This window comes from Cygnus olor, chromosome 11, assembly GCF_009769625.2.
Source record: "Cygnus olor isolate bCygOlo1 chromosome 11, bCygOlo1.pri.v2, whole genome shotgun sequence".
NCBI lineage: Eukaryota > Metazoa > Chordata > Aves > Anseriformes > Anatidae > Cygnus > Cygnus olor.
In genome coordinates, this window is record NC_049179.1 from 5,281,359 (window position 1) to 5,308,587 (window position 27,229).

Consider the following 27,229-nt stretch of genomic DNA (forward strand, 5'->3'; position numbering starts at 1 on the left):
CAAATGGTAAAGTATTACATAGTGTAAACAAATCGTAATTGTGCATCTGACATCTGTTAGTGACTTTGTACATTCTATATATTTTAGCTGAGTCTTCCATGTTCTTCCATGTCCTTCTGGTTTGAAAGAGGAAAAAATGTATGTAGTGTATAAATTGAGCTATTAAGCAACATCTATGATTATAGGCAGAGTCAAAGGAGGAATTGATATAATGGTAAAATATAGCGAAATTCTACTACAGTCCTTCATGTGCCAAGTTCACTCTTCTGCTGCTGTTTGTAGTTTAAATCTTTTGTAAAGCAGTGTTGTAAATCTTGAGATACATCTTCCTTTTCTTCACTGTAACTTTATCAGTATTCTTTCCTTTTTTTTTTTTTCAATTATATAAAGAGTATGGTCTACGGTTGGCAAGTCACATATTTGTGAAAGAAATATCACAGGATAGCCTTGCAGCAAGAGATGGCAATATTCAGGAAGGAGATGTTGTACTGAAGGTATGGTAAATTGTGGTGGTGTTTGTTCAGAGAAATTTCATTGATGTAATTGTTCGTAGAATCAACCATCACTTTATAGCATAATTATTGTTAGTAGATGATATGTAATGATGAACTTACTTTGAGGATCTGAGGATCAATAAATCTAAGTATAAACCCTCTTGTATAAGAGAAATTATAAAGCAATTTTTTGTCTTAAGTATTTTTCCACAAGTCTTACTTGGACAAATAGTGCTTATGTTATTAAAGAAACCTAGTGTAAATGTATAATTAAAAATAAATAATTGTTTCGGATGGCTCAAGACTTTGTACCTAGGTGCTTAGTTATACAATATAACGTTGTGGACTGATGCTGTTGAGCAATGCTAGAACTTGCTTTCAGGTTACATTTGATTTTTGTAGTAATTGATATAGCCAGCGTTTTGTATCTCAAAATTTGTTAATAAGATTTTGCCACAAATGCTGGTACAGAAAAACATGCTATTCCTACTCTGCTGTGATGCTAGTTGTAAAAAGCATAACTTTTTTTTAAAGCTTCATATTAGTGGTAGATGTTTTATCTTTGAAATTTGAAAATAATTTTCCGTGTTATGTTCTTATAGTTTGGATGAGACTTAGTTTTCCATTGTATAGCATTCAATGTAAACTATGGCAGTTTGGAAAAATCTCTAAGTATTTCTAAATATCATCACACAGAAAAACACCATCTTTACTGGAGATTCAGTGGTTTTCAGTAAGTTTCTATCTGCGCTCTTCTAACCGTTTCAGATAAACGGCACAGTGACAGAAAATATGTCCTTAGCAGATGCAAAAACACTAATAGAAAGGTCCAAAGGCAAGTTGAAGATGGTTGTTCAGCGAGATGAACGAGCTACGCTGTTGAATGTCCCTGATCTTTCTGACAGTATTCATTCTGCTAATGCTTCAGAAAGAGACGGTGAGTATAAACTTGATTTCCAAAGGCAGAGAATTCCCTGTGTTGTGACAATGTGAAATACCTCAGTGGGATGAGAGGAGGGTGGGGAGGATGATAGGAGTAGGATTGTCATGTGAGTAAATTCTTCTGAAGGTGTTTGAAATCTGTACCTTAAATGTGGAGAAAAAATTTCTTTTCTTGCAATTGTTTTTGCAGGAGTATTATTTAGTTGTTTTTGAAATAATAAACATAGATTTTAACATCTTCATAAAAATCTTTGCAAAAGCTTATTTCCATATGAGCAGGTCATGCCACCATTTTAATTACAATCATTTCATGAAAAAACAACTTTTATTTAACAGACATTTCAGAAATTCAGTCGCTGGCATCAGATCATTCCAACCGATCACATGACAGGCCCCGCCGCAGTCGTTCACGATCTCCTGACCAGAGGTCAGAGCCTTCAGACCATTCCAGACATTCTCCACAGCAGCCCAGCAACGGCAGGTGATGGCAGCATTGTATTATTTTTAAATCAACTATTTAAAGTGAGATTTAAGTTTGTAGGAGTGCTTGGATTTATACAGTGACAAATGTGATGCAGAATTATGGTGGTAGTGACACGGAATTCTTTTTCTCAAGAGATGCAGCTGATCATGATCCAAATGTGCTGAGAATTCAGGGGAAATAGATCCTTGTGTCTATCAATATATTTCAAAATATATTTCAAAAGAAATAGATCTCTTTAAAAAAAAAAAAATGATTTTGTTCTTATAACATGGTTATATGTGTGGCCATGCAAGTTTAATATTAATAGATGTTATTGAGGCATATGCAATTATATTTTGGTTCATGTAGAAATTAACTGTAACAATCTTACTTGAGTTGACTAGTAGCACAGTCCTAGTGATTGTCCAACCTGGGTAAAATTGTGGAAATCTGATTTGTTTAGGTATAAGCTTTTTATTTTCCTCACTATCATTCTTTAAAAATTACTTTATCTTTCAAAATAAATTTAATTCGTGCAAAGTAAGGTGTGTTGCTCAGCAGATGTGGTTTTTGTAATGTACTTTTTAAAAATTTGAGTTGATACTGAGACACTGATGTGACAGCTATGAGGTAGGTAAGTCTAATTTTAGATGACTCATTTCTGAATTCATGTTTTGTATGGTTTAGAATTTTTTCTTCTGCCATGTGGAAACCTAGTCTTTAAAAACAGATATGTCCTTTTTTGTATTTGTGCAGTTTGATTTTGGAAGTGGACACTAGCTAGCAACAGAATTCAAAAAGTATCTTGATTTTAAATAGAACAAATCTTTCAATAGTAAGAGAACTTCATCTTGAGCACGTATAGATGACAGAGCAAAAACCACTAGAACTGATCTGTTGCAAATCTCAAATTCATAGCCTGTATTTGAAGACTTTAAAATGCTACCAAAAATTCTGAAAACCAAATTGCAGCCAGCTGTTCAATAAAACTACGATACACCTAATTACTGTTTATTTGTAATCTTTTGTGTATCCAAGGGGGAAAACAATGCATATACCTTGCCTTCTGCATGGATATAACCTTAAAGTAGGAGGCACCTTGAAGAACTTGATTGTGAAGGTGGTGATGCCCTGTCAGATTTGAAGCCTGTATTCCTTAACATGCATTTGAAATGCAGTGTGAAAATGGCTGTTGGATGGAGAAAAAATCCATCAAAACTGAAACTGACTTATCCTGCTGTTAGTGCTTTCCTGTCCTATTACAGTGGCTTAGGTAGATGGTCACTTCCTCCCTACAGACTGTGCTGTCAGAAGAATTAAATCCTTCCTGAAAAAGAACTTTGAAGTTATCTGAACTTGAAATGCATCTGTTATCTGCTTTATGAACAGGAGCTACCCTGGCATGGACTGACTTCCTGTTGGACATGTCCCTTTTGAGATCAGAAAGTCTGTTGGGCTGTGAGCCACGTAAAGAACATGTGAAAAGCAGCTTCTTTTTTGTAGTAATTTGTGCAAGTTCAGACTTGCTGCACAAGTAAATTGTTTGCAACATTGCTTCATTGTTTAAAATATAATGGAAAACTTTGGGGAAGATAGCTTGAGAATAAGCTGAGGAAGAAAAGTTATCAAAGTGAACTTAAGAATGACATCAAAAATTATTGAAGATAGTAAGTCCGTATTTAGACATTTATGCTCTGTTATGCTAAGTGTATGTTGATGAGGACAAATTCTATAGGAATCTTCTCAGTCTTTTCATACAAGCTGAACTGCAGGCTGACACTTTCAGTGTCCGGTAGAGTACACATCTAAAGAGTACATCTGCCAATATATTTGTTTCAGTTCTTTAGTTTCAGTATCTGGTAGGGTCTTGAATGTTGTCCGTTTTTCAGTATTTCATACTGATAGGTACACTGGTGTGCCTGCAGTTTTCCTGTGTATAGAAGTTCCGTAACAATGGCTACTTGAACTTCCTGTCAAAGCATTAGACAGCATTTGTAGTTTTCTTTAGTCTAGAGGAAGCTCAGCAATGTCCCTTTTGAACAATCTTTCTAAAACTCAGATTCTAGGACGTGTTCCAATTACACTTTTGTAATCTTCTGTAAGCAGAAAACATAATTATCCATTGTCAAGTCCTGAAAAGGATCCAGAGATCCATAAGGATCCAGTAGATCCTTATGTAAAGCAAATGGATTCTGTGTGAACTCATTCAAAACTCAGGTTTTTACTTGGGATAATGACATTATTTTAGTCAGTCCGTATGCAGACTTATGTTAAATCATCCGTCAAACTCAGGATTGACTCTTAATGGCTGTAATAACTTTTTCTAGTCTCAACAGGGATGTGAAGATTTCTCTGCCCATGGATGAGAAGCTAGCTTTAGATTTGTATCTGAGGTAGCTTTAGATTGATGGCTCGCTTGCTAGTTGTTCCTCTGTGTTGAAGGGACTTAATCTGCAAATGCTTGTAGCTATGGAGACTAGGAGAATTTTTAGTCACCTGATACCGAGTTGGGTACTAAGTAAAATATGAAGTATAATTTATACTTAATAATTTATACTTTATAATTTATAATTTTATAATTTATAATTCATATAAGTATAAATTATACTTATAATTTATATCTCCTGGCTTTGAGGAGGAACTCTGAGCTTATGTCTTAACAGTGAACTATATTTTTGGAAGATAAGTACAACTTGAAAGATATCGTTAAGAAAACTGTTTAGTTAGAGGAAAATGTATCTTAAGGATAGAATTTCACAGAACTCAAGGTAACTTTTAACAGTACAATGTATTAAGAACTGTACTTAAAAAGCCAGAGTTGGGGGTGTCTGTGCATCCTAAGCTGGAGGATGTACCTTGAGGGAAGTATCATACATATTCTATCTTACCTAAGTGGTCTTACTGTTGGAAGTAAGGTGGTTGAACTTGATGAGGTTTTGGTGTGACGTGCTGAACAGTGGCATTTACAGCCAGGTGCTGGCAAGCCTGCCAAATAGCATCTCCCAGCTGCCCTCTACCAACTGAAAGAAGTCCCACTAAGGGACTCGTCATTGCTGTGCTGCCTTCCTCACCTGGGTACTGGAATAGCAAAAATGCTTCTTGATCTGTTTGACACTTCAGCCTCAGCAAGAAAGATGTGGTAGCTTAAAGAAATCCCTGTAGAGATTGTCATTATTTCTGGAAGGATGAGGCTGACTTCCATAATACAGCTGTCAATTTACATATAGTGCAAGAGGTTTGTTATATTTTCAGTTTTCAAAAAAAAAAGTGGAAAAACTAGAATTTAGGACAAAAATCAACCCTATTTTGAATGTACTTAGGAATGTGCCTCTCCTGTTTCTTACTGTCTTCTCATGAATAGACTGTTTGAGATGTGTTAAAACCAGACACTTGGACAAAACCTGCATAGTTATATTTTTCCAAGATTTTTCTGTGCAAGCAAACATTCTTACTGTGTGTTGCAAACAGTCTTCTTTTGTTTTGAAGCAGTAACCAAAATTGATGATGCTAATTTGTAGCTGTGACTGTATTTTGAGACTGAAGGTTATTTAAAAATGTTCCTGTTAGACATGCTTTAAAAAAAAATTTAAAAGAGGATGGGGGTGTAATGTAGAGGGGGCCGTGGCACAGCACAGATGTTCAGCAGTACTGTTAGAACACACAAACATTTAACACCACCTTTCACTCATGGGAAGTGCAGCTGTCAGTTTTGGACAAGCTTCCATCACCTAGAAACAGTGACAGCATCAGTTATTTCCCGTATCATCTTGCAAACTGATACGGTACTTACTGGACAACTTAAGGAAAGCAAAGAAAAATTCAACTCTTGTGCTGTTCTGATTTTTCCATTTTGATTTATCACAGCTGTCTTTCTACCACCTTATTCCCACTTAAACTTTGATCTTACACTGAGCAGAGCTGACCTTTTGCAAGCATTTTAATTGGTAGACTATTTGCCAGTAGCAGATGACATGTAGCACAGTCTGAAGATCATCATGCTTCAAGTACGTGAATGAGCTCAGGTATTTACCTGACTATCTGGTGCTGTACTCTGTGTCTGTATTTGAGTTACTGTTCTTGAGAGTTTTTCTTCCATAACTATTTTATATGCATTTATAAAAGCTGAATAAAATTAAAGTGTTCTTGGACTATGTGGACATGAAATATAAAATGAACTTTGCCTTCCTATAGTAACTCCAGTATTTTTTTGCCTTATTTTTAGATTACTGTTTTGGAATCCTTCTATTAAATGTTAGGAGTTGCTGAAAAACAGGTAGAGAGCGCTCGTAGGGAAACTTAACTGTAATATCTCATTCACAAATGTTTATTACCCAAAAATCTTTGGGAGGGAGGAGGGAAATTAGTTGTAGCTTATTACTATAGGACTTCTTGTTTATAAAACACTTAGGCGTTTAAACAAATAAATGTTAGTGTCTGTTTTTAATAAGCCAGGAACTCTTCTCAAGGGCATGAGGACTTCAGTCTTAACTTAGTCTCATGCTGAAAGTAAAACACTGCTTTTAGCTTACACATTTAATTTTATGTGCAAATGAATGCATGCTGGAAATCTGAGTAAGAGTACCAAAATCTTTCACAGGTGAAGTTAGAGAACAGAAAATAAAGAAACTTATTTTTTATTTCATTTTGCTAGACCTAATATTCTAACCAAAAGGGGATACCATCATTTTTCTCTACTGTAGAAGTACCAAAAGGGTTTATCTGAAAAATAATAATAAAAGATATAAAGGTTCTTAGAAATTAGGCCACTCTACTTGTGTTTACAAACTCTTTATAAGGAGCTGGTTCTTTACAGTGTAAAGATGTCTTGGTCTTCCCAGATCATCGTGGGGATTGCAGTTTTTTCTTTTTAGCTGCCTTTTAAAACAAAAGGGAAGAAGAAAGTAGTGAAAGGTCTTAATATATCTTAGGTGAATAGCTAAGGTTGGTTTCTGTGATGTTTCAAACTTTATGTTCGTACATGAAAGCACATTCTGCTTGTATTTAGATCTTTACTATTTCTCTTTTCTTTCAAGCAAGGCTTGGATGAGTAGATTTGCTTTTTCCCCCAAGTCATATTTAACTGTTAAAGTATTGGTTCTGCTTAAATAGCCTTTAGTCTTTGTAATGGACTTTTTTGGATACATTTGTACTTTGTGGAGGCTGATACTCATCATTACCCAGTAGCACCATCTAGCTGTTAGTATTGATAGACTTTACTCTCCAACATTCCCCCCCCAATCTCTCCTTTATAAGAGAGAAATTTGTATCTACTGACCCGAGGTGTTGGTGTCTTCATGGAAGTACCTCTTCTTTCCACTTCTTGACAAACAAGTATAATATTAGCTAACCAGTTGTGGTTTGCTTGTGTCCTATTCCTCTCAAATGCTTCTTACACCCATGCTTATTAGCAGACTTCCACAAACTTAATAGATATTTTGAGGGTCTCAAGACTTCGTGTGTGTGTAGAGAATACATGTTTGGGAATTAAGGCTGTTCCCTTTGGCTTGCTGATCTACTTTTTGTTTTTCCAGCTGCTTGTTGATGTTCTATTCTAACCAAATCAAATTATTTCTCTTTCAACAGATAGTGTAACTGCTAATGTTTCAACGTACAGCATATATTCTGTTCAGTTCTCTTATGGTACAGCTGGTAGCAAAGTAACCTCTATGTAATGATATTAAAAATACTTGATCTTTTGAGTTAAATGAATAGAAAATAAGTTGTTTGAGCTTTAGGTATTCCCTTCATGTAAAGAATGAGAGATTTTTCTCATTTGTCATATATTCCTTCCGCTTATGTGTTACACTTTAAGCATATGTGGAAATGCGTAAGAGACCAGTTATCTTTCTTCTAAAACTTGGATGACTGAGAAGCATGTCTCTTTGGTTTTCAAGTGCAATAGACGTGTAGTAGCTGTGGGTTGAGGGCCCCCATCTTCTCTGAAGGATGAGAAGTCAGAGATGTGTTTGTGTTCTACCTTTTATCTGTGCAAAGCTGTACCAAGATAGCTGTGTTTTAGGACAGCTGCCACACAAAGGAGCAGATAGAGTAGTGTGATCATAGCAAAGCCCGAAGTCTGAAAATCTGTGACCTCTACAGGGAGCAGTGAAGGATCATAACTGCTCTTCTCCCCTTCTTTCCTTTGTTTCTCATTTTCTTGTGAAATTTACAGGCCACATGTACGACATACTTGCTTGAAGCAGGGTGCAGCAAAGACAGCACTACATTTTATGATGTCCCTCCTCTTTCGAAATAGCCCCATCTAGAGAGCTGTTTTATTAACATAAAGTTAGGGACAAAATGCTCAAATTTTCAACTGGTAAAAATACCGATATTGTAATAGCCTAAGAGAGCAAAATGTAATCAATAATTCCTCATCTGCCAAATATGAACTTCTGAATGAAAAAGATTTGTTCTTTACTCTTAGAAGCTTTAGGTTGTAGAAATAATTCTATATGCAGAGTGTAATCTTTTTTTCTAATACAGTCTTCGAAGCAGAGAAGATGAAAGAATAACTAAACCAGGAGCCATCTCTACGCCTGTAAAGAATGCAGATGATATTTCTAAAACTATGGAAGAGGTGGCAGGCGAAAGAACTGAAAAGCAAACACCACCACTCCCAGGTAAAATATGAAACATAATTATGCATATTGCCGAGAATGAATGATCAGTGGAGATTGCATGCCGCTGCATAGTTGTGGAATGATTACTGAAATCTTAGAACGAGTTCTAACTACCTTTATTGCTGAATACGGATGGTCTTTGTAACCATGAGCCTATTTATATTTCAGGGTTTCTGTCTTGAAAACCTAAGACGATGCATCCGCCCATTATACAGTGGTGAAACCTCACTTTAGAGCTTTGATTGTGTGTGTTAGTTATAAAGAGTTTTTTGTACTCTCCTCTAGAGTAAGGCTACAATAGATCTCTTCTGAGAGTTGAGTTGTAGACTGGATCTTACAAGTTACTGGTGGTAGAGTAAATTTAAATAAAGGTGTAGTTGAGCCTTTTTAGAATGACCATTCTCAAACGAAACTTGCACTCTGAAATGTTTTCACTGTGGCACTTAACTGCAGTCATGGGCCAAGAGTCATTTTTAAAAGTGCAGTACAACTAACAGAAACAGAACAAAATCCCATTCCTTTTTTGAAAGAGGAGGAATAAACTCAATGATAGTAGGTAAAAGCCAGTTAGTGTTAAAAAGAAAACCATACCGCGATACGGTGATGGGACATTGTTCTGAGCACAAAGACTTACAAGATTTTTTTTCCTATGGTTTACAGAATGGGGCCATTCATTGAAATTGTAAGTGGAGAAAGATGAGCTGTGCAGACAGTTTAGAAGGAGCTGCTCTGGAAAGGCTGTATAGAATGAGAAAAAGCACATTCAAGGTTGAAAACCTTTGAACACTTAAGGGATGAGCAATCAGACTACTGCATGTAGTATTCAGTAGCTCAGTGAAGAATTGAAGGACTTATGATGTTGATAGGCTCTGAAAGGCCTTGAAAGTGAGAACAGTAGGTTTTCTATTGCAGCAGCCATTATGAAAAAGATTGCTGTAGGAAGTAACCTCCTGTAAGAATGTTATGAAAAGGTGCAAGTGAACTAAGTCTTAATTTGCCAAGATAGAAAAAGGTTATGACTGGATTTAAAAGATGAATTCTGTATTTCTATAATGTATTGAAAAATAATAATTGGCATGATACAAAACCAGCCAGGATAGGAGCCTCTGAAGATGTTTTTCAATCCAATGTAATATACAAATGAGTGGTTTGAGGGACTGGCAAGCAATTAATAAGTACTCTGGTGTTGTTGTTGTTGTTGTGTAGTAGGGATAAAGAAGTGTTCTGTTCATGGGTGAGTGGGAAGAAGCACGTAGAGGAAAATCAGTTTGTATGAGAGAAGATGTCTAAAAAAAGTCATAGGCCAGTACATTAAGATAATATTTAAATTTGTCTGCAGATAAAATTAACTTGATATAATACATGGTCTGAAATAAAATGGTGTAATAAAGCACACAATCCTTTAATAGCCTCAAAGAAAGCTCTAGGGAAATTAGGACGCTCTTTCAAAGACTGTAATGAAAATGTTAGAAAAGTAGTTGGCGGATCCTGTGACTGCTTTTTGGACTAAAGGCAAGAACTCTGTCATGGTTGTTTGAGTCAAGGAGGGTAGAAGGAGAGCGGTTTTTAGAGGCAACATCAAAGTCTTGGGCTAGGAACAGGTCATTAAAGACTTAAAGGTAAAGTGTTATGCTATGGTACGCTATATGGTAAAGGCAAAAATCACATTAGAAAGAGCATATTACCAAATTGTCTGAAGTTTCCTATTTCAAACTGGTCTATTGGTGGTTAGAGTAAGCAGAAAGGAACATTAACTTAGTTTGAAGCCAGTGTAATTTGAAGTGAGCTTCTTTAAAGTGTATTCAGATAATGCTTTAAATGTAAATTCTTGTAATATGAGCAACCATATACCGATAATAGACACTATAACAGTGTTCACTACTGGGGGAAAGACTGCAGTGGCAGTTTCCTCCCAGTGACTCGAGCAGAGTCATAGTAAGTACTTATCTTTAAAGAGAGCCAATAAAAAGTGTGGTCTGCCAGCCTCAAGGTGTGGAGCAGTAGTTCTAGTGTTTATGGTATTTTGGCTTCAAAAATTAAGATAACTTTAAAAGGCAAGAAAGCTTTATGTTAAGCATATCCAGGTAGGAAAGAGCAGGGTTGAAAGTGGTTTACAGAGAGCATAAATTCTCTTAGTTATTGCAGTTTTATGATATTTAGAATACTCTAAGTGTAAAGAAAATTTGTGGATTTTTACTAAAGCAGTAATTAGGCCAGTAATTGCCCCATTTTGCATGGCAGGGTAAGAGTGTCCTTGTTGTTTGAAGTTTCCAATATTTAATTTTTTATTATAAAGTGGATTAGTGGGTAGACTTAAAACTACTAAAGATGTAATCAAGCTCTTAATTAAGTTAGGCTTTATTTTCTCATCTTTAAATGACCAAATGGACATTAATGTCTTCTGTATTTTAATAGAACCAAAGCCAGTGTATGCACAAGGAGGTCAGCCAGATGTGGATTTACCAGTCAGTCCATCTGATGGCCCTTTACCTAATTCAACCCATGAAGATGGAATGCTTCGGTAATGTAACTCTAAATTCTGTTTGAGTCTGATTGCCTGGGTCTTGAGCAAATCAAGCTTTCTCCCAAGGTAACGAGTAACATAAGTTAGGAGTACTTCATAACATAAATGGTCTGATGAGAAGTCAGCACATTGTCCTGAAGCTTTTGTTTAAAAGGAGTAGGATGAAAATTTTAGGCTTATTCCTGAGCCTCATTGGCACTCACATCATGTAATAAAACAATTTTAAGTTTGTTAATTTCATGCAGGAATGAGCAGTTAGAATTGTCAACTGGTGGAAAGTTGCAGTGTTTCTCTCTCCCTGGGTACCCCCATACCTCCTGCCTTATTCCCATGTCTGGAGAGAGGAGAGATACTGTAGTAAATTCTTTTAAATAATTGGAGAGCAATTAATAAAGAAGATAATTGCAGAAATGTGCTAAGTCTTGATGTGCCAATGACTCTACTCCAGCTGGATCTCCTTTATGATCATTTGCGTACATGAGAGTAGATTCTAGTTAGGTAGTCTCAAATGTTCGTCTTGCTCTCTAAAGAGCCAAAAAAAAATCTTTGTGCTAGTATAGCTCTTCCAAAGGAGGAACGTTTTGGGAAGAGTGTGTCAAAATACCTCACTTAAAACACTATCAGCATAAGACCAAACCTCACTAAACAATTAAATATCGTGAGTTTTGTTACTTCCAAGTGCTGCTAATGAGTTTGTTGTATAATGCTGCAGTTGATAAGCAGTTAATGGTATGCATAGCTTAATATCCTCTAATTGAAGTAATAGGCAAACTATTTGCATGTCTTCATTCTCAGTTTACCAGAATATCTTACAGTATACCTCTAAGTGGAATATATTCTAAATTTCTAGGCCAAGCATGAAACTGGTAAAATTCAGAAAAGGAGATAGTGTGGGCTTGCGACTAGCTGGTGGCAATGATGTTGGCATATTTGTAGCTGGTGTTCTGGAAGACAGCCCTGCAGCGAAAGAAGGATTAGAGGAAGGAGACCAGATTCTCAGGGTATGTCAAAAATAATAACATTTATAAATAAAATGTTCTGTTAACACCAAAGTAGGTTTTCTTTCTGTAACATCAAATAGATTGCCTCTGCAGTTCGTACAGTATTTCTGTTTATACTTATTAGATGACCTAGCAATAAAATCTAGTTACTGTACTGTTGCTAGGAAGGCTTGTATGTTTTATATCTAGTTTCTTAGACTAAACTCAGTTCAAAGAAAATTCATTTAACTGTTCTGTCACTAGATTCTCACACAGGATTCTGTATATTACAGTTGATGTTACTGATGTTTCCAGATGCTCCATAATATTGATCTAAAGTAGTCAAAATGAGTAGCTACCTAATATTCCAGGAGTTATACGTTTTGCAATAAGCAAGGAGTATTATTTAGAGGTACAAGAGGCTTCTTGAGATGCATGCACTTGTTGTGTGTACATTAAACTGAATAAACAACCATTGCGATAAGTTTATGCAAATTTCCTGTTCTATGTTTACATGTCTACTATAATGTTTGCAAAATCAAACTGATTACTTCGTTGATGCTAGGTAAACAACGTAGACTTCACAAATATCATCAGAGAGGAAGCTGTCCTTTTTTTGCTTGATCTCCCTAAAGGCGAAGAAGTAACCATTTTGGCACAGAAGAAAAAAGATGGTAAGTACTTGTATACCAGGAAAAACGTAGTAGACTGCTTGGAACCAGGTTAAAAATACAGCTAATATTGAGTAGTTAGAGGCTAGGGAGAGACAAAAAAAAAAAAACACTACAAAATTATTTCACAGAAGTATTGGCATTAAATACTTGGAGGAGCTGGATAGAGTCTGTTATAGTTACGCTGTTAAAAATGAGTACTTAAAAACTTCTTTCACAGTAAGATTCCTTCCTTCCAAGGAACTGAATTATGCTTATACTAGCAAATTTGTGACAGCAAAAGTTGACTTTAAACTGTTAGTTTGCTATTAATAGTTATGCAGTTTAAAATACAGAAGGTCTGAGACATTAAGCTTTCCTGAAGTAATACTGTAAACTTAAAACAAGGAGGATTAAAAGAAGGTAAGATACTGCTTAGAATGATGTTTATGAGCAGTAGGAAACCACTGGAATTTGTTTAACACTATTTTTATTTTTAATTTCTAAGTTTATCGTCGCATTGTGGAGTCTGATGTAGGGGATTCTTTCTATATCAGAACTCATTTTGAATATGAAAAAGAATCTCCTTATGGACTAAGCTTCAACAAAGGTGAAGTGTTCCGGGTGGTGGACACTCTGTACAATGGTAAACTGGGTTCATGGCTGGCGATTCGAATTGGCAAGAATCATAAGGAAGTTGAAAGAGGTATCATACCTAATAAAAACAGGTACGATCTTAAGGTATTTATATTGCTGTTTGAAAACTAAAATTTTAAATTCTGCATCTGTGTAACTTGCATTGCCTGCAGGACACTAGTCTATACAAGTTGTTCAGTTTCTTAGGAAAAAGTCACTGTTAAAACAATTTGAAGTTAACTATCTGTTCCGTGTGCTTGATTTTGACTTTTGTATGCCCCCCAAAAATAAATAAATAAATAAATAAAAACACCTAGCTTGAAACTTACTTCTCAATACTAGAGACAAGGGTAGATAAAGCTTTTAAAAATGTGACATCAGCCTGAGTAGTTCTATCTTATAGTTTCTAATACAGAAATAAAGAAAACTTGATTCAGCAGGTGGTAGCGTTTTTGTAAGCATAAGCTTGCTAGACAAGTGTTATTTCAGCAGCTGTCTTTTTTGGTAACTCAGTGGGATTTGTTGTCATCTTAGAGCTGAGCAACTAGCTAGCGTGCAGTACACACTTCCAAAGACAGCAGGAGGAGATCGAGCGGATTTCTGGAGGTTCCGAGGTTTGCGTAGCTCAAAAAGAAATCTCCGAAAAAGCAGAGAAGATCTTTCTGCTCAACCTGTTCAGACAAAGTTTCCTGCCTATGAGAGAGTTGTTCTTCGGGAAGGTATGGCTTTAGTCTTAGATACTTCTGTTGCAGGCTAACAGGATTGTGGGGTTTGCTTTGTATTAATCCATGTGTTTCAGAGTATCTTGCATTTGTTTTAAGCAATCAACTTAACTTGTTATCTCCTTTGCCTTCTATTCTAGCTGGATTTCTCAGACCAGTGACCATTTTTGGTCCAATAGCTGATGTTGCGCGGGAGAAACTAGCTAGAGAAGAACCAGATATTTTTCAAATTGCAAGTAAGTGTGAGATCGAGTTTTTATGCAGCTATGAAATTGCCAACTTTCTTTTGCTACTTAGTTCCTACGGTATTACTTCAGCTACTACTGTGTTTAACAAAATGTTAACAATATTAAGTAACAGATAAAATGTAAGCTTTTTCACTAGTTAAATGATGATAATTCTCTGTAGGCAAAAGTAATATTAGTTGTGTTTATAGCCCTCTAAAATTTAAATTTAATTCAGTATCTTATATCGAAGTACTTTTGCAAAGGTATAGTGATTTTGTGGCCAAATTAGTGGATAGCTTTCTCCTATGTTTTGAAGAGGAGCATCTTCAGCCTGAATTGATATTGAGTGATGAAATAGTTTGCTTTATCTTAATGTGTGAATGTAGAGTATGTTGTAAACTTACAAGAGATTTTTACTGTGTCCTCTCTACCAGAAAGTGAACCAAGAGATGCTGGTACAGACCAACGTAGTTCTGGCATTATTCGTCTTCACACTATAAAACAGATAATTGATAGAGTAAGTCTTCTACTGTCACTGTACTTCTAACACAAGAGGAAAAACTGGTATCAATAAGTAAACTGTTGATGTTTAAAATGTTTAAGTATAACTAATGAGTGTTTTTTCCTTAAAAATAACTTTCTCATCTTTCTATTGGTTAATTAGAAAAAATGCCTTCTCTATAATAACTGCAATCTGGAAGTATTTTCAGGCTTTGTTCTAGGGATTGTTGTTCCCTCTCTATTATGTCCATTTTAAGATTCGTTTGTGCTTGCAGCCACAGTGTGACGTTGCATCCAGAAACTGGTGTTTTCTTTATGGAATAGTTTGTTGTCGTTGTCTCCCTACCTCCAGTTTACAAATTAATAACTTTTGACTTCTGTGCAAGAACGAGGGAAGAGGATCCTTCAATCTCACCTCCTTAATATCCTGAGAACTTCGGACATGAATTTATAATATGAGGCTGTACTCCTCACCTATTCATTTCTGACTTAAAAACAAACTGCAAACTGTTCTGATACCCAAGTAGAAAAAGGTGTTTTAGCAGCAAAGTGGGGGGTACTATGTGCTGTGTATTTGAGATGATTCTTGCAGTGGACGAAAACTGTCCTAATTCTTGCATTCAGAGAGTAGATTTTTTGGAAGGAAAAGCGGAGCTGTGTAACGAGTCTAGATCGTGTTTGACTTTTCCCTTTTTTCCTGTTACAAGAAGATTACTGTTAGCCATTTTTTAGTTTAGTGCCTTTTTGTAGTTGAGGCTTGCATCAGAGGGCCGATTTTTTTATTTGTAATAGAGAGTTAAATATTGAAAAGCTTATTGTTACGCAGTTCTACATTTAAAATGTGTATGCCCTTGTAGCCTAGTGTTTGAGTTGATCTGGTGTCTGTTATTCAAACAGAAAAGGATTTAAATCGATACTTTGAAATGATGATTTCTGCAAAGCTAATACAAAGCAAATTGTTAGAAAATGTTTAAAAGAAAAAATTATTTTTCTTAGTATATAAGTGCTTCACTTTGTCTCTGCCTTTTTTATCATAACAGGACAAACATGCTTTATTAGATGTCACTCCTAATGCAGTGGACCGTCTGAATTACGCACAGTGGTATCCTATTGTAGTGTTCCTGAACCCTGATTCTAAGCAGGGTGTGAAGACCATGAGAATGAGGCTGTGCCCAGAATCACGAAAAAGTGCCAGAAAGCTATATGAAAGAGCTCACAAACTACGTAAAAATAATCACCACCTCTTTACAAGTAAGTAATTCAAGAAAAATACTGATTAATCCATGATAACTGAGGGAGGGAGAGGTGTGATAAGAGTTGTTTTTTTTTTTCCAGACTTGAATAGTATTTTTCCTTTTTAAGAAACTGCTGTAACTTAATTGCTACCTACTCTTGTTGGTTCTGAATATTTCTTCTTGTAGTTAAGCCACTCCAACTTCGAAAACTACAATATAAAATGATTTAACTTACCAATGCACTGCCATCACAATTATTGGTTGGCATTAGTTGTACTAGATGCATTTCATTTGTGGTATTTCTTTATTGCTTTCCCTCTGTGGTCCTTCTTTTTCCTCCATGTGTTTTTCCTCTTGTTCCTTTCCTTTTAGAGGAGGACACAAGCATCTCTTAGCCTGTTTTACATTGGTGCTTTCCAGGCTTTCTTTTCCTTCCTTGGCAATCTATCTTGCTCTTAGCGTGACCAAATACCTACTGGTTGCTTGCCTTATTCTTTGATCCCAGTTCATGCAGACTTGCTTATGGCCCCGAGGTTGGAAAGGGTGATGCTGACAGAATAAATGCCCTCCTGCAAATACAGTCCAACATTTGTTGAATTGTTCAGGTTCCCCACATTCGATTCCTGGTAGTTAGTGTGCGAATTGTTCATGCACACAATTGCACAAATGAAGAGATCTGAAATGTCAAAATGATGTTCCAAAAATATTTGGTTGCTTTGCAAGGTCAGTTATAAACAAACATCTGAATAAATAGGAGAATAATGTAATTTTGTTCTCTGACTAAACTAAAGCCTCACTTTATTCTAAATTACTGTTAACTCAGTCTTTGAGTCTTTGCAATGTGGTAAAATTCCCCAAGCTACATTAGGCCTTAGGGTTGCTTTGAATACCAACATTTACATTACTATTTAAATCTCACAGTTGATATTAATGTTAATACTGTTTTAATGTTTAATGTTGATGTTTATTTAATATATTATATATAAAATATATAATAATATAATGTATATGTTTATTTAATATATAATGTTAATTTAATGTTTTTAATACAGTTTCTTTTCAAAATTCTACAGAAATCAAATGTCAAACTAACTTGCTCTACTTCTAGCTACCATTAACTTGAATTCGATGAATGAAGGATGGTATGGAGCTCTAAAGGAAGCGATTCAGCAACAACAGAACCAACTGGTATGGGTTTCAGAAGGAAAGGTAAGAAATAATAGTTTTGCCATTTTAGGGGAGGAATGACAAAACTATCAGTTCTGTAGTCTTTTGTTCTGTTGCTGGTATTGGAGATATGGGCATCTATCTGTGGAATTAAATTTGTTTTCCTTCTTTCCTCATGATTTTAATAATCATTTGAAGATCTAAAACAGTTCCATGGCTGTGTGACCTGTTGAAAACTGGTTTGTCATTGTATTAGCGAAGTTTTGTTAATGAGGGCTATAACACTTGTGCATGTAGTGGAGTAGTAAAACTGAGAGCATTTGCCTGTTGATGCTTTACTGAAGACTATGTTATTGCTTTGAAACTTTTGTGGGGATTGGATGTTTTTTCATGTAAATTTCAGGGTGTTCTGCTGCATCAGTACTAGGTGCTGGGATTATCCATTGATGAATTAGTGGTTTTTAATATAAAGCAAGCAACATCTTCGTGTTTTCTTTCTTTCAATCTTGAGAACGCTCATACAAAATCAAAGTTAGAATTCTGTTTCCCATTAAAAATCCAGTTGCCTTTTCAAGCAACTATGCATGTTAGATCCATCCTCTTGAGAAACTAATATCAAGAGGAACGCCAGTTTCAAGTAAGAAAACGATGCATCTGTTACAATGTTCTTAATATTTGAACTATTTTTCTGCTTGAACAGAACTAGCTTTAACTTGGAGGTATATATAAGACGGTAGTGATTCCAGTACAATGACAACTCTTTATAGTTTTTTTATCTTTGTCAAACACTGATTTCCATGGACACTAGGTGCTATCCCTTCCCTTGAATTGATAGACATCTGACCCCTTAGTAAACTGGAGAACTAGACTGCAGAAAAGGCTTTTACATATTAGCTTAACATCTCCAGTGATTGAACCCTGATTTTTTTCCTCCCCTGTGATATTCAGAATTGTTGAATTCTAACCTGCTGCTGGATTTTGAGTATTACTAACATTTTGCAATACCTGACTTTATGTTGTGGATCAGAACAAGATAGGTGTATTCCATTTGTTTATTTCTTAATTCTTCACCAAAAAAGATCTCTCTGCCTTTTATCTTGCAATGTAAAGCTTAATGTGAAAAGTATTTCAATAAACATGTGCTCTTCAATTTTGTTTTGATGCAGGCAGATGGTGCTACAAGTGATGACCTTGATTTACACGATGACCGCCTTTCTTACCTCTCAGCTCCTGGTAGTGAATATTCCATGTACAGTACAGACAGTAGACATACATCTGACTATGAAGACACAGATACAGAAGGTGGTGCTTATACAGACCAAGAACTGGATGAAACTCTGAACGATGAGGCTGGGACTCCTCCTGAATCTGCTATTACACGTTCTTCTGAACCTGTTAGAGAAGATTCTTCTGGAATGCATCATGAAAGTCAAAATTACCCTAGTTATGCATCTCAAGCTCAGCCTCAGCCAAATCTCAGAATAGATTCTTCAGGATTTAAAACAACTGTTTCTCAGCCGGTAAGAAAGTGATTTTATACGCTGACCACTGTATTTCAAGTAGTTTTCTTGTTCAAGAGAACTTGCTATCTTTATAGTCTCCTTACCAGTGTTAACTGCATACAAGAATCTGTCAACAACAGTGTGTTGCAATGAATTGGACAATCATCTTGCATTACCTGTGTTAGTGATTCCCTTTGACAGGAGGAGGAATCAAGTACCATTCTACTTTGTTTTAATGTTTTGCTTTTTTAATGTTCAGCATAATGAATGTCTGGAAGTGGTAGTGCATGATACTTTCAGTACACTTCATTCTACGTGTAGCTGAGTTGATCATAGCATCAATTTAAATAACTTTCATATAAATCAAAAAAGTCATACAGTGATTCGATAGCAGTATATTTAAAATATTTTAAACACTTCACAGAAAGCAGAAGCCTCACCTGCAGCCCCTTACCTTTCCCCGTCGCCTGAATCAAACCCTGCAACCTCATCAACTTCTGCAGTAAATGCTAATGTAAACCTAACTAATGTCAGACTGGAGGAGCCTACTGCTGCTCCTTACAACTCTTACCAACCACAAGCGGGCCCCTTAAGAACATCAAGTACTGAGGGAGCTCATGTAGTGCTAAGAGATCAAGAGCCATCATCCTTATCGCCGCATATAGATCCAGCAAAGGTACCTGTGCCACATTGTTGCGCTGATTTCCTGCTATACATCAAGCTAGCACATGATTTTTTTCCTTTGTTTTGCCATTATTTGGAGAATTCCTTCTATTTTTTTTTACTCTAGGAGATTATGCAGGTTACAAAACAGTGCATCTAAATTTCTAAGCATCATCTAATGTTTTGTGTGCATGGCTTCAAACTATATACTTTCCACTTATCAAAAGATGACCTTTTAAATTAAGGATGCATTCTGTATTTTGATTTTATTTCACATGCAACTGTTTCAGCTTGTCAATGCTCTGCTTTTTGTTAATGAGGACTTGATGAAAAACCTGTTCTTTCCCTAAAATAGTAATACTTTTTAAATACTCAATCATGTTGATCAGGAAGATAAACCCATTATTTTAGGTGACTTTAAATACCTCTACAGCAACGCTTGAACTAACTTTAACACACAAATCAGTTTACTTCTTGAATATCCCTGTCCTGACCTCCCCTATGCAAAAAGAAAAAGAGGGTGGGAATGACAAAAAAGCAAAACACAACAACAAAACGCAGAAATATGAGAGATTATTCTCTTTTGGCTTCCCTTTTTAATCTACGCATATGCTTTTCCTCAAGCATAGGACTGGAAAGGATCTCTTGAATCAAAGCTTCCTGTGATTGCAGACAACTGCATCAAATCGTTCAACTTCTAAGCAAAATTAAAGCCAATATGTAAAATGAATTTTAAAATAGATTTAAAGTTTCACACTTTCAATGAAGCTTGGCTCCCTTTACTCTTAATTTTGAATGAAAAATATGCCTCTCTACTTAACAGGTATACCGAAAGGATCCATATATTAACGAAGAAGCATCCAGACAAAGCTATGTCTTAAAACAGCCAGCAATTAGTCACCCAGTACAGAGACAGGAAAGAGACCCAAATCTGATGTATGAATCCCAGACTCAGTATGCAGAAAAACAGCCAAGTAGGGAGTACGAACAGTCATATAGGTATGATTCTACAAGCTATGTAGATCAATTTTCTCGTGGTTATGACCCTCGACTACATTACGATGATCGCGTGCCTCCCTATGAGGAGCACTGGGCATATTATGATGAAAAACAGCCCTACAATCAACCAAGAACAGCTTACGAAAACCAGCCTCCTAGGGATCTTGATTCTAGACAAAACACAGAAGAGAGCACAGAACGCGGTTATTACCCAGCACAACCCCGTTTTGAGGAACCCCCTCAGATGACTTACGATGGCAGACCTCGCTACGAGCATGCACCCAAAAACTTCAGCTTACCACAAGTGCGATACGAAGATCAACATACTGTTGGATATGACACGCATGGTAGATATAAACAAGAAGCTCAGCCATACCAGTCAGCCATATCTCGATCTCCTGAACCGAAGCAGTACTTTGATCCACATGTGAGGGGCTATGAACAAGGTCCTCCTCAAGCTTATAATGCCAAGGCAGGACAATTTGAGCCTTCTCATAGCACTTCAGGTGTCTCTCTTCCTCCTCCCCCTTCGTCGCAAACCAAACCGGAAGTTTTGCCTTCTAACAGTAAACCACTGCCTACGCCGCCATCTCTAGCAGAGGAGGAGGAAGATCCAGCCATGAAACCACAGTCTGTGCGAAGTAGGGTTAAGATATTTGAAAGAAGAAGATCACCATCTCTAGAAAAAATGAAGGACCCCAGTGATACATCAGCTGTCAAGGTAAGTCATGTAAGTTTTGGCATGTGTGTGTTCTTTAATTCCTGCTTTTTGCTAATGAGACTGTATTGCAAGTAATAAAATACTGTCTTGGAAAGAAAACCTTACTGCTTGTGGAACAGCAACATAACTGAAGTTTGTTTTAAAAGCAGAAGCTGAAAATTAAAGAGGATCTTGTTGCGCTGAAGATTTCCCCATTAGTTTTTGCTAGTCCTTCATTCTGATTTAAGGTGGGGGAATGTAAGGGCATTGTTAGTTTTCTTACTCAGGGGTTCTGCATCTTTCCAGATCGTAGAATCTAAGAAAATATGCTGTGCTTCTCTTTACAGCCTCCAGAACTAGCACCGAAGCCTACACTTACAACCATGAGTGGTCCAAAACCAACTTCTCAAAGCCATTATGAACATGACAAAACAACTTACAGGTAGATGCACAACTGATAATTAAACATAGTTTTCAATACGAGTTCGGAGTCTTCAGACAACACATCTTAATGGTTCAAACTGTAAACTGCAGAGTGGAGAGTTGGAGTGTGTCAGTCTAATTTCAGTGTCAATAGTAACTCAGGGCATAAAGTCAGTTGACATGGACATGATTCCTGAGAAGAGGGAAGAGTAAAGCATAAGGGAAAAGGTAGGATAAAAGATAAGGATTTTCTTTATGCTACATCACAGCTATCACATTTCTAGACAGTATAGGTTAAAAAGGTATTGCATGCAATTTTAAGAATTATGTCTTGATTTATTACTAGTTGGGTTACAAAACAGAATTTTAGTTCATATACTTGTGCTTGTTCAACTGTGCAGGGCAAACTGTGTACTGTTCCTCATTAGGGCCCCAGAACCACAGAGACCTCAAGTGAAGCCGCCTGAAGATATTGTGCGTTCAAATCATTATGATCCTGAAGAAGATGAAGAGTATTATCGAAAGCAGCTCTCATACTTTGATCGGAGGAGTTTTGAAAATAAGCCGTCTGCACAGGTTCCTGCCAGCCATCATTCTGAGACCACCAAACCAATACATTCACAAAATCAGCTGAATTTCTCCAATTATTCTAAGTAAGATTGGGGGATTTATTTTCTTTTTAATTTGAAAGGAGAAAAGGGAGGCATATAGGACTAAAACTGAAATTCTGCAGCTAATAGAATTCCAGGGGTTTGTGGTACCTAATAGAAACTTTGTGTCTGCAAAGTCAGTTTCTCTGTTTAGATGTAGCTTTAATATGAAAACATAACTTTTTTTGGTAAATGAAATGAATAATTTCTGTAGTTTTTCAGATCTTCAGAGTGTTACTTCTCTTGCGTACCACTTTTTAACAGCCTGTAAAGTATTTCTTTAGTGTAACTAATAATGAGTGCGCAAACCTCTTTCAAAGCAGAGGTTAGTTGGTTCTAGTTTTGCATGCATTTGTTCTGCAGACAGGCTTCTACACACGAGCAGTGTTTGACATTAGGAAAGTGAGCCTTCTGGGAATATTGTTGAAGCCAGAATTTAATCTGTTGATGGAAACATCTGCTTCCTGTATTGTTCTGCTTCCTTGACTTGGAACATTTTGATACAAAAATTGTGTGAAAGCTCATGGTACAAATTTAGCTCAGGTAGAGGACTGGTTGCCTTGGAGGATACTTGCATAAACTGTGAATACTTTCTACAGTTTCTCAAACTTTCATAATTCAGTTCAGTTCAAACCATAACACTACGTTTGTAGCTGTTCATGTGGAAAGCTATCATGGCTTGCTGCATGAAGGTTGGAAGTCAGTTGGTTTTTTTTAAGGCTTTGGTTGCACTTCTACTTGAAATCTGTACTATTCAGATCAAGCAGAAAGGCTGGCAAACTTAATGTAAATGGGATCTTTGGAGTAAAATAATGAGCTAACTTGCTCAACTTTTATACTGTGACTGTATGTTCAAGCTGTCTTAAGTATACTCAATACACTGTGTTCCAGTGCTTGTCTTAAAGGATTTGAGCTAGGAATCCTGTTCCTGTTTCTATAAGATTGTTATCTACAGTATCTTTCATATTCGCAGTTCACAGAGAAAAATCTTTCCAAGAGCTTGATAGGTTTTAAAGGAGTTGCTAGTTTTTTAATCAGGAAGTCTCCACATGGTAACTTTCTTATTCAACCTTTTTTTAATGCTCAGTAATGAACGTATATAGTAATCTGTAACCAGTTTTGATTCTTAGTCGAGGATGTTATTTACTGTTCCTTTTCATTTGTCCTGTGTCTTCTGACAGGAAGATTAGAGCCTATTTGTCTTGCTATTTAGACATCATAGGAAGGGGCCTGGAAAAAAACAGTCTTGGCTGGCCTCAGTGTATTGCAGTAGTGTTCAAAATTGTTCACACTTACCCAACACCGTTACCCCATAGAAGGTCCATTTGATCAGTAAGCACCTGAGCGTGTTGCCATAACAAATGCAACTAATGCTGAGGGAGGGATCCTGTAAGCTTTTAGCAAGTAATTGTGAAGATTGTAAAATTCCTCAAACTGAATGTGCAATTTTCCTTACTCTCTGCATTGTTGTTAAACACAATGGAGAATGTGAGCAATAAATGCAGTGACGGAGTTCTTGCTGCAGAACAGCTAAGAGTTGAGAGGGATTGTTCCATACTTCTGCCTACCACTTCTGACTATCGTGACATCTTTATTCTTCGCTCAGTTTTGGGTTTGTTGTGAGTTATGCTTTAACTTTAGGGCTTGTCTTACAGAAAGGTGACATCTAAATGGCACAGAGAAATAAAATAATATTGTTTTTAAGTTTGATACAGTTTCATATGTTGGGACAAAATATGTAGATTTTTTCCTTTATGGAAGAATGTAGTCCTTAATGGAAACGGACAGGCATGGGAAAGAAAACTTATCACGGGTAGTCTACTGCAAACAGACAAAAGATTAAAATATTATTGGAAGTAAGCGGAAATAAACATAAAAGACCACAGCTTGACAGAACTGTTTCCAGAAGCATACTGTAGTGTGCTTGTTGAGAAACAAAATAACTGACTTGAGAAAGAGTTCACATTTAAGACTATCCTCTTTACCCAACTTCCATTTTATACCCTGTTACTTCCTTGTTCTTTTTTTTCTTTTTCCCTTCTGTATTTCTATAGTGATTGCTATTTTGTGAGTGAACTTGGTTAAAAAAAAAACAAAAACAAACAAAAAAAAAACTCGGGACTAAATTCAAATGGTTATTCAGGATCTGCTGATTATGCCATTGCTTATTCCTATATAGTCCTTATAATATATAATCCATATAATGCATTGTGGGTACCGAGGACAGATCTTATTTTTTTCAGTTAAAAATAGTATTGTTTAACATTAAGTTATGAAAATTCTTTACTGTTTAGTAAAGAAGTGATGATTCTAATTAAGTGAATTTAAAAAAAATCAAAACATGGAGTAGGAAATGGCTTCAGAAATAGTACATCGTTAATTACAAGAACTTCATTTATACACTCAAAAGCTACAAGTAAGAGTTTTATTGTAGACTTCTTTCGTTACATACAGTTTCTTAACAATGCTGTTGAAGTTGTGGCTGACCCCTAGTCAAGGAGCGTGTAACAGAAGAATGTGCTTTGTATTATATCGAGCTCTTTCGGTTGAGTTTGTGTTATCACTGCTGTCTCTTATGCTCTCTCCATCAAAATGTACAGCCACATGGTGCCTTTTTTTCATTTCCTCAGGAAGCTGGCAAGCAGCTCCGATAGGTGTGGAGAATGATTTCTGGCTGGTGGGCTTCTGTGGGTTTTGTTCATGTCTCTCCTTCTGCAGGTTAATATTCCTCGCTGAGAGGCAGTCATTGCAGGTGGGCAGTTTTCAGAGAAGGCAGCTACTACCCACTTGGAATGAAGACGGCAGTGAACAGCCATAACTTCTGTTACTGGATAAATTGCTTTATATAAAAATCAATGTGAACAGGAGCTTCTATGGCAGATTTAAATTGTGCTGTTTTTTTTCCAACGTTGATTTTTGAAGACTCACTCATACCAGTGCTGTTTAGTTTACTGAGCATCACATTCATGGGGTCTTGAGGCAGACTTGGAAAAGTTGCTCAGCCCTCTTCTTAGTTTCATAACATTCTCCTCTGAAGTATTAAGACTGTAACTGTTGAGAATTGTTGCCTGTTAAGTTTCTATGAGTGTACGGGAAGTGAAGGGATGATGGAAAGCTGTCCTTATGTAAAATGGATTTAACATAAAAGCAAGTTAAATGTTAAAAATGGAGCGACAGACACCAGTATGCTTATCATTCTTTTCTGTTTCTCCAAGTATACCTAAACACTGTTAAGGTGTTTCTTCAGGAATTGTTAAACATGCTCAGAAGCATTTTAGGGTGTGGTCTTTGCTATTTGGTGAGCCAATAGAGCTATTTAAACACTTGCTATGAGTGTACCCTCAGAACATGATCTGTAATACACAGAAAGTTGCTGGTTTGGTATGTTGAGACACAAGAAAGATTAACACAAATTGGCCCATAAACAAGATTGTTAGCATTTTAGATTTGTTTTGCTCACTTTTTCAATACATCAAATAACGGCTTGTTTATATGGATCTTAACAAATAGCTTAGTGTGATCTCATTCTTACTTTAGCATCTGTCATTGTGAGGCACTCAGTGCCTAATTCACTGACAATCTCACATTAAATATAGTTGGCGATGATTGTACGTATGCATATGGTAAAAGTATTATCAGAAACATCACTGTTAAAAATAGTTTCATTGTTGAAAGAACCTTGTCGTATGAAAACTGCTAGGACTTAACATAAAAAGTGTGAAGAAATAATATGCTTAAGATAGAATGACCGTTTTTCTTTCATTCTTCTATTGCTGTTTGCTTTGCCATCACCTAGATTTCTTGGCTCTTACACTAGCTATGACTACTTGAAAAGGAACATCAAGTGGTAAGACTGTTGTTGATGTGAGGATGTTTTCAGGTGTCCTCTCCCTGTTACATTTCATCACAGGCATTATGTGCACTTAAAATTTTAACACATGAATTCTGAAAGTCACTGCGATATACCGAAGTCCAAAATTAAAGGTCTTTGTGAAATCTTTCATTTCATGAAAGAAACTCTCTTTTGAAGACATATTGCTAGTATAAGCAAGAAATATTTTGAAAATAAGATTTTTAAAGTTATCTACGTTATGCACATAAAGCTAGTGAAGCTTAAGCTGACTGCATTTCTAATTAAGATGGCATTGTTCAAATACTAGGTGTATTTAGAAAATTTACGCTAGAACCCATCCTTCTTCTGGCTAATTATGCTTTTCAAAAACAACCCACCAACCCCCAAAAAAAGTTGATTTATATTGTTTTGAAAATAGAAAACACTTTTAAAAATTTAAAATAACCCTAAACAAATCTGAAAGTGAAGATCTGTAGGTAATCATGCAAATACACCTGAAATGTCATCTGCCTTTTGTTTGCCATGGTTTGTGTTACTAATCTTAAGATTCAATGTTGTCTTGAAATCTCTTGTGCTTATCAATGAATGTTTCTATACTTGAGACAAGATATTAAAAAAAAGTATTTTAATGTTTATAGGAAGAGATGGAAATGAGGTGATCATAGAAGAAAAATATAGCAGAAGCTCAGAGCCCTGAGGAAACTGAACCATCAAATGCTTTTTTCCTGTATTTCAATAGGGGGAAGACAACTGATGCAGAATCAATGGATAGATCTGTTGGTGAAAAGCGCTATGAGCCAGTCCCTCAAGTCACAACTCCTCCTCCTGCTCCGTCAGTACAGTACACACAACCTCAGTCAATAAACAGTCCTGTCCTGTCTCTCCCAGCCCATCACAAGCCTGCACTTTCTGAAGGTGAGCAATTAGAAGGCTAACTTGTCTTACAGGTGGTACAAGTATCATTTCTCAGCTGCTTGTGTGGATGCTTCAGTATGTCTACAATGGTAGCTATGTTTTCATTTAACTGATATTTGCAATAATAATTACTGGAAATAACTTACTACTATATTGAAGTTGAATTTTGTTGAATGATTTGAGGATCTTGTCTGAAACCCTAACTTCCAGGTGTCATTAGTAACTATAACTGTCTCTTCCATACTAAGTGGTCTCAGCAAAGAAAAAGTAAAATTTTCAGTACTTAAAGATGTCTTTATCAGTGCTTTTGGATGAGAATCCTTTAGGCATGAATGTTTCCTTTTCACATCCTTCAGAGGA

The 27,229-nt window shown here is 36.2% G+C and overlaps 1 protein-coding gene across 14 annotated transcripts in view; it reads left to right on the forward strand.

Annotated features, from left to right (window-relative positions):
- Window positions 1–27,229, forward strand: part of TJP1 (tight junction protein 1) — a 164,477-nt gene that overhangs the window by 128,844 nt on the left and 8,404 nt on the right. For 8 of the 14 annotated variants that reach the window (XM_040569847.1, XM_040569848.1, XM_040569846.1 and 5 more), the window contains 19 exons: window positions 391–494; window positions 1,263–1,431; window positions 1,773–1,917; window positions 8,386–8,522; window positions 10,938–11,043; window positions 11,897–12,047; window positions 12,592–12,700; window positions 13,185–13,404; window positions 13,847–14,031; window positions 14,175–14,270; window positions 14,696–14,778; window positions 15,803–16,013; window positions 17,106–17,206; window positions 18,331–18,684; window positions 19,091–19,342; window positions 20,153–21,049; window positions 21,376–21,470; window positions 21,880–22,104; window positions 26,694–26,869. In XM_040569847.1, the coding sequence (XP_040425781.1) occupies window positions 391–494; window positions 1,263–1,431; window positions 1,773–1,917; window positions 8,386–8,522; window positions 10,938–11,043; window positions 11,897–12,047; window positions 12,592–12,700; window positions 13,185–13,404; window positions 13,847–14,031; window positions 14,175–14,270; window positions 14,696–14,778; window positions 15,803–16,013; window positions 17,106–17,206; window positions 18,331–18,684; window positions 19,091–19,342; window positions 20,153–21,049; window positions 21,376–21,470; window positions 21,880–22,104; window positions 26,694–26,869 (3,816 nt within the window). The remainder of the gene's footprint in view (window positions 1–390; window positions 495–1,262; window positions 1,432–1,772; window positions 1,918–8,385; window positions 8,523–10,937; window positions 11,044–11,896; window positions 12,048–12,591; window positions 12,701–13,184; window positions 13,405–13,846; window positions 14,032–14,174; window positions 14,271–14,695; window positions 14,779–15,802; window positions 16,014–17,105; window positions 17,207–18,330; window positions 18,685–19,090; window positions 19,343–20,152; window positions 21,050–21,375; window positions 21,471–21,879; window positions 22,105–26,693; window positions 26,870–27,229) is intronic. The other 6 variants (XM_040569851.1, XM_040569852.1, XM_040569849.1 and 3 more) reach the window with 1 other exon arrangement.